At 46.9% G+C, this 7,975-nt stretch overlaps 1 protein-coding gene across 1 annotated transcript in view; it reads right to left on the bottom strand.

The window, feature by feature from the left end:
* Nucleotides 1-7,975, bottom strand: part of LOC109823204 (solute carrier family 35 member F1-like) — a 37,641-nt gene that overhangs the window by 22,990 nt on the left and 6,676 nt on the right. The window contains exon 6 of the mRNA XM_020389490.1: nt 6,195-6,221. Coding sequence (XP_020245079.1) covers nt 6,195-6,221 — 27 coding nt within the window. The remainder of the gene's footprint in view (nt 1-6,194; nt 6,222-7,975) is intronic.

Raw genomic sequence — 7,975 nt, forward strand, 5'->3', positions numbered from 1 at the left:
GAGGATAACCCAAAATCATTGTCTCCACCAAAATCCCTCACTGATCAGTTTCAATTGACAGTGGGTCAAAAAAAAAAAAATGTCCATCTGGCCCCCTTGATTCCGTCCATGAATAAGAGGTCCACTTTCAGTTCGGAGTCCCCTTTCGATAAACGAAAGAACTCCCCTCCTTTCTCTTTGGTTAAACTTTTTTTGTAGTTATAGTCAAAGTTGAAATTCCGTTTCGATAAACGAAGAATTCATCTTTCGATCAGATAACCAATCCTATAAAAGGTAAGTTTATCTAGATCTTCCAGATTCTCGGAGTGGACACCTCACTTCTAGTTTCTTCCTCACTGGAAATAGAATATAAAATTCTTCCTTTCCAGGATCAGGGAATAGAATATAAAATTCTTCCTTCCTTGTTTTTTTGGGTTCGCCTTCACCCTAAAGGAAGACCGGGAAATAGAATATAAAATTCTGCCTTTCCCGCATTTTTGGGTTCGCCTTCACCCTAAAGGAAGACCGGGAAATAGAATATAAAATTCTGCCTTTCCCGCATCAACCCTATTCCGAAATTTATCAATCTAAGATTCATCTTAGGAAGTTTATCCCGAATCCTAAGCAGGGATAAGTCTGCGCCTAACACGCGCTGCCGGTTTAGTCTTTTTCCGCACAAAAAGACACCAGGGTTCGATTCTGGGGTATTCTATCCTGAAACCTAAGCAAGGATAAGTCTGCGCTTAACATGCGCTGCCGGTTAGTTCTTAACCGTTAAAAAGAACACCCATCCACATATTCAACATTGTGGCAGGTCGTCATTAATAACACCAAAATCCATGCCTTACACGCATGGGGAATGTCGTCCTGAATCCTAAGAAGGGATATGCCGACGCCTAACACGCGTCGCCGGTTTAGTCTTTCGCCGTAGAAAAAGACACCAGAAGACCAGTCTGGGGTATTTTATCCGAAACCTAAGTAGGGATAAAGTCAACACCTAACACGTGTTGCCGGGTAGCCTATTCCCGTAACAATGGCGAAGTCTATGTATTCGACATCATAGCACGAAGTCTAAGGGAGTTCATTCCCTTAGCACAACGTTACATGCGGAACGGATTCCGATAATCCGCATGCTAGCCCGACTCAAACGGTAGTCGGTAAAGGCTAATCAAACCCGTTGAAGGCTGGGGGTTAGCCAAAAATCCTAAAGTCAACACCTAACACGTGTCGCCGGGTAGCCTATTCCCGTAACAATGGCGAAGTCTATGTATTCGACATCATAGCACGAAGTCTAAGGGAGTTCATTCCCTTAGCACAACGTTACATGCGGAACGGATTCCGACAATCCGCATGCTAGCCCGACTCAAACGGTAGTCGGTAAAGGCTAATCAAACCCGTTGAAGGCTGGGGGTTAGCCAAAAATCCTAAAGTCAACACCTAACACGTGTCGCCGGGTAGCCTATTCCCGTAACAATGGCGAAGTCTATGTATTCGACATCATAGCACGAAGTCTAAGGGAGTTCATTCCCTTAGCACAACGTTACATGCGGAACGGATTCCGATAATCCGCATGCTAGCCCGACTCAAACGGTAGTCGGTAAAGGCTAATCAAACCCGTTGAAGGCTGGGGGTTTGCCAAAAATCCTATGAGTATTATGGTCAATCATTTCAAACGTGATGAGGAATCATAATAAAGATAAAGATAAAAACCAATTCCACTAAAGAGAATCAAATGTCAAGGTTTTCAGCAAATAAAATCATACATCAAGCCCATGGCTAAGAATCTGCTGACTGAATTCAGATAACTTCTCGTCATAAGAGCGTCTAAGCTCCTCCTGCAACTCAGCTCTAACAGACTCTTCGTTCGCAGCTAAAGTCCTCACAGCATCCTCCTCTGTCTCAGCCAGTCTCTGCTTCAAGGACTTCAGCTCATCAGATAAAGCAGCATTTGCTTGCTGATTCTGCATCTTTGTGTCTTCCTTCTCACGGAGTTCTCGTCGGAGCTGATCTATCTGAGAATCAAGCTCCTCGAGGAAAGAAGATCTAGTGGCGAAATCAGCCTCAACTCGATCTATGCGGTCCCGCTGCACCTGAATCTCGAGCTCAGCAACCATCCGAGTACTGCGCCATGTCTGTAAGCGAGCATCCAACTCGGCAGCAACGAATGAAGAGGCACCTGTATCCCGGAGCTCATGAAACATCTGAAGCTCACGCTCTAAGCGATCAAGGTCATCAACCATAGCCGTCGCTAGATCCGGACATCCTATGTCCCTAATCAAGTTTATCTTGGAATCGAGGTAGGGCTTAAATTGGCGAAGAGAAAGTCCGTCGTGGAGGAGTTTGCCAATTATAACAGTCAGGGAGGAGAAATAAGAGCGGACTTCTACGCTGATGATGATCTTCTCAGGGTCATCCCCTGATAACAACTCCTTAACGAGGATATGAAGCTGAGAAGGAAGCCCTACACAAAGAAGAGAAGTTCGTCAAAAGCCTCAATGAGGAAATGAACGGCATCGCTCAGCTAATTAAATTATACCTCCTTCCCCTCGAGTCACTGGGGGTGATGGAGATGTAACAACTGTAGCTGCATCGACTGGTGGAGTTGGTCGCACAGCCGGCTCAACATGGTCTTTCTCAACAAAAGCTCCTGTCAAATTCAAAACAGAATTCGCAGAGGCGTTACATTATAGCTGCATTAGTCAAGGTCGACTAGTCCTATAATCAACTCAGCAGGAGGCACATACCTTCAAAGGAACCATCCTCAGGATTGTTAGCAAATGCGGACTCAGGAAACATGTCTCCAGGTAGCTGGTCATCAATCTGAGGTGAGCTATATATGTAGTGCATCATAGGAGTGTCCGCAAACAGGCTTCCCTCGTCAAAATCGTCGATGGAGAAATCTGACATAAAAGAATATAAGTGCCAAAGAATAATGAAGAGACTACAACTAATGGAAATGAGTTACCTCTCACGGGTGCATCAGCCTCTTCGTTTCCAAGGTTCGCCTCCTGCAAATTATCTGAAGGAGCAAGGAGTAGAGGACAGTTAGAGGATACACAAATTCATTAATGTATTATCTAAAGAAATACGCTGTCAGTGATAGATGTACCTTGACTCACAGAATCTGGTCCTACACTGATCTCCTCCCTAATGTCAGCAACCCCTGTAGACTTCTCTACAGGGGGTAGTGGGTCAGACTCATCGGGAGATAAGGGAACAGGATCGGGACTCATCTCATCCTCCCCACGCACTCCTATATAGAAATGGAAAAGCATGAGTCAATGTTCAGAATAACCAAGAAAATGGTTCAAAGAGTAGACGTTACCTCTGTCACTAATAGGGTCATCTCCAGCCAGATCCATGTCAGATGCTCGTGAAGCTACACGAGGTTTGCGGGCCAATCTCTTCCGCCTAGCAATAGGGATCGAAGGTCTCGCCTGAGGAGGAGGACGGAAATCTTCATCCTGATCAACTGTGGTATCTGGAACATCAAACCATAGTCAGTTTCAACACTTCTGGAAGATAGAAGAAAAAGATGAAGTGCAAACCTCGCTCGGAAAAGTCATCGTAATCTTCGGGATCCCCGCCCGAAGCCTCGTCTGTGGAATGGAATGTCCTCTGTCCCTCTTCGTCAATCCGACGAGTCTTGTTCCGTATCCTCTGTGCCCGGGCGTTTTCCCGAATCCTGCGGGAATCAACCTGGGAAGCTGCCTCAGCCTCTAACTCTGCGATTGGCTTCACAGGGATAGTCTTGTTGGCTGCTAACAACCATTTGCAGCTCAAGAAAGTAAGGTTCAACTGCCGGTCAGCACTCGGGAGACTAAATCTAACACCAGTACAGCCAGTCACGGTCCACAACCAAGCGCGGAGACCGTCTATCAAACCACTATGAGTACGAAGCTGCTGACGAGGATTCCCAATGTAAAGCTGGTCATAGCCAAACTGGCGAGCGAATCGGCACGGTAGATATGGTTCGATGAAGCACTGATCCCTCACCCGGAAAGTCAGATAGCCGGGCCTAATATTCACTAGCCAGTTGAAGCAGCCGATGTCTAAATAAGTCCGGTACTCTCTAGGCCTCTCATCATCTATCAAGCATTCACCATATCGACCGGAGAACTGCGGAAAACAAGTAGAGAATGCCCAACACTTATGGACCTGCAACTGCTGTCTGACATCAGAAAATCCGCGGCCCTCCCACCTGCCATTCTCAAGCAACTGTAGCAGGGGAACAGAATGGTCTGTGGCGTTCGGCACCGACATCATATCCGAGCGATGAAGGACAAACCAGGCCATCAGATAAGCGTACGGGAGCTCCACCTTAAGCGTGGGAATCTGACCTGGTAAATCGGTCTCCTTCCGTGTGAACGCACTGGAAAGCTGTCGAAGTCCTCGGTGAATATTAGCCACCATCACCGGAAGAAGTGAGAGTTCCTTCTTATAGGCGAGCTGAACTGCTGGGTAAAGTACCTCCAAGGGCAAGGCGTCGCCAGACTGATATGGAACCACGCACTTTTTCAACCAGATAGCAAGAAAGCCAGCAAGAAGTGTCATTGGTCGAATTGGTGCGGTAGCGTGCCACAAGAATGACTTGAACTTGGTCTTCGCAGGAAAGCCACCCTCAGGACCGCCGGTGGTGTAAGATTGAGCGCCGATCTTCTTCAGTAGACTGTTCACCTCTGAAGGAGTGAATGGGGCCAGCTCACAAATATCCTCGCCATGAGTGCTCTCCAGATTCTTGAACAAGTAGTTCGCAAATTGTTTCAGACTCACACATACCTTGGTCCTCTTTGCTAAGGGCTCCGACTGTGCCAAAGCAATATGGTAATGACAAGTGAGGTCCCATAGAGTCTCATAACGGTCAGGCATGCGATCTTTTAATTGGCTCAACTCATGACTGGAAGGAAAGTACTCCTGGTATAGCATCTGTCCCATGGACAAGCCAGAAATCCTGTGCATCTCGTGAAGAGCCAAGCCTAACTCCCCCTGCCGGGTCAGAAAAGTGTTCGAGTCTGGATTATATAGCTCGAACAAAGCACAGAAATGTCTCAAACTGATAGGCAAGCCATACACGGTGGCACGAACGGCTGCATACAAACCGCAAGCATGCAACTCCTCGCCCCATCGGCTCAAGACGTATGTCGTCATGCGGCTCCACCAAGACTTGTCCGAAGAGTGGACCCAACCGTAAAACCTGTGACGTGTCGCTGGCATCTCCCGTCCCAGAACAGCGAGACGATTCCTCAAGGTGGAAGCGGTAGCAAGGAACTCGTTACGTGGTGGTTCGTCCAGCCCCAATACACCAGGACGCAATCCGGTAACACGACTTCTGCACGAACCAGGAACCGCCGAATGAGTGATATAGCCGCAATGGACACTCATATGATCCTCTGTCAAGCGCCACGACATCTCCCGTGTCACAGCCTGACATCTGAGCTCAGTCAATGAACGATGCCGAGGAATCTCCGGCAAGTATATGAAGCCATTGCCGGTCTTGTGAAGCCAATGCTCAGCACCAATGAATACGGCTTCTGGGTCATCGACAGAATCACCAAATAGGAAATCGCTCTTTCGAAGAGGCTGAGTAGAGCTGGCGTCCTTCACAAAAGGCGCATCTGTGATTAGCTGGCGAATAGCTCGATGACCACCTTCCCTCACCACTTGGGCAACCTCAGTCGACGTGTCCGAAGCAAACTGAGGGGTAGCTGGAATAGGGGAAGGATCGTTGGAGTTCGAATAATGCTCGCCACGCCGTCCATATATTGCGTGGGACGGGAATGATCCAGAAGGGTACCCCACTGCAAAATAGACAGTTAAACACTGGTTAGTCTCGATTATAAAAGGAAATTGAACTCATCTTACAAATAGCTAAGATAGAGTCATTGCCTTATAAAGGGTGAGACGATTTGGCCACATTGTGCAATCACAAAACAGGGTATGTCGACAACATATCCCTGCCTTATAAAACGCAATGTAGTGTCAAATCGCCCCCTTTAATTTTGAGATATGGTTTTGACCAAGCAAAACATATCTTTGAAGCGTCGATCCTCACCAAGGAGAATCAAGGCTCTTCCCGATTGCCTCGCCAAGGAGAACAACGTGGGGTTTAAAAAAGGGTCAATTTACAAATTTATAAGAAAAAAGGGTTTATTTGCAAAAAGTAGCTCACCAGCATAAGAGGGAGGCGCGCCATCAACCGACATGGCAGGGGAACGACCTCTCGAGGCGCGAGACATGACGGCCTGCAAAATAACTCAAAGGGTTAGATTCAAAAAATAATTTCAGCCCTAATTTTTGCATAAAAACCCCTCAAAATTGCATTTTTACCCCCCTGAAAGATTAGCTCGAGGCATCAAATCACACCCTCAACCCTCACATATAACCCCACAAATGCATGAATTAAATTGAGCATGAAAAAGATCCAAATTGTGGAAGATTTACCTGAAGAAAGGCTCGAGATCCAACGAAGATGAGACCTTTTAGGAAACTTTCACCACGTGCTCGAGGGGTCTGAGAGGAATTCTAAAAAATGATTTTTTGAAGGATCTCTCAGTCAAAGATCAAAAGGAAACCCAGATCTCGGATAAATATCAAAGTTTCGAGGAGAAAAGACGCTCGAGGGAAGAGAAAACTCAAAAAGGAGGAAGAGGGGGGGGCCGGCCCTAGAAGAGAGGAGGAAGAGAAGAAAAAAGAAGCCAAAAAACCCTCTTTTATAGCCTTAAACCAGATCTGGCTGAACCAGACCAGACCAGACTGAACCAGACCAAGCCAAATTGGACCAGACTGAGCCAGAATGAGCCAAATTGAGCCAGAATGAGCCCAATTGAACCAGATTGAACCTGGCTGGACTAGACCAGACCAGAGTGAGCCAGAATAGGCCAGATTGAACCAGATTGAGTTAGATTGGACCAGTTTGGGTCAATTTCGAACCAGTTTGAACCAAATTCGAACCAGAATTCAAATTGGAGCTAAATTAAGCATCGAAACGAATTCAGATCAATCAATGGTTCGATCCCTCACCTAGTTAACCCCTCTCCCACATATTGGGAAGGGTCAGAAAGATTTTGAGCCCAAATACTGCCTTTTTTGAGACATCTTTGGACCGGTTCTGATCATTTGAGCACGGAAATACTCCAATAAGGTATACGAGTATAAACTATTTCCTATTGTTGTTGAGAAGTTCCTGGAGAATATTTTTCTAAAAATATTCTTAAGGATAACTCAATAACACGACGTCGGACAACGTGTCACAAGTGAGGATTCAACACCGACAATCGAGCGTTAGTTGCACGTCGAACCAACCAACACGAGTTAAAGATTGAAAAAATCAGGAATCGACTTCAAAGTTCAAATTCCAACAACGGTCAGACAATAAATGCAGCACCGGAACCCCTACAGGCATTCTACAAAGCACTGAATGGCCCGAAGGATTGAAGGAATACAGAACAAAAGTCATTTCCAGGTCCCGTTACACCGACAAAGGGTAGGGGCAATCATATCCAAAGCATTCCAGACTCTTCTATAAAAGAACGAGGCTGAAAAGCTTTGGAGGGGGTATCTGTAGGCGTATAAAACTGCTTATAGGTCCCTTGACACAGCTCGGCGCGATGATTCGACAAATCGACGAACGTTCAAGCAACGAAACGAACTAAAGAGGCTACAAAGCTAACGAACTGCATGTGAACAACGTTAGTGGTTCGGGGAGTCGACGGGTCTTCCAACAAAGTGGATTTGAACTCAAACACCGACTGAGTTTACTGCCAAATCCGGAATCAAGTCAACAAATCAACAAAACAACCGAACAACGGACAAAACAACCGGAAACAACGGAAAACGACAAAACCAGCGCACCTGGGGGAACTCGGCCCGAACCGAACCACCCTAAGGTGGCTCGGCCCAAGCCGAGCCACCCTAGGGTGGCTCGGGGGCCGAGCAGCCACCTCAGGGTGGCTCGGCATGAGCCGAGCCACCCTCAGGTGGCCCGACTCCCCCCCCT

The sequence above is a fragment of the Asparagus officinalis genome, chromosome 9 (assembly GCF_001876935.1).
Source record: "Asparagus officinalis chromosome 9, Aspof.V1, whole genome shotgun sequence".
Lineage (NCBI taxonomy): Eukaryota > Viridiplantae > Streptophyta > Magnoliopsida > Asparagales > Asparagaceae > Asparagus > Asparagus officinalis.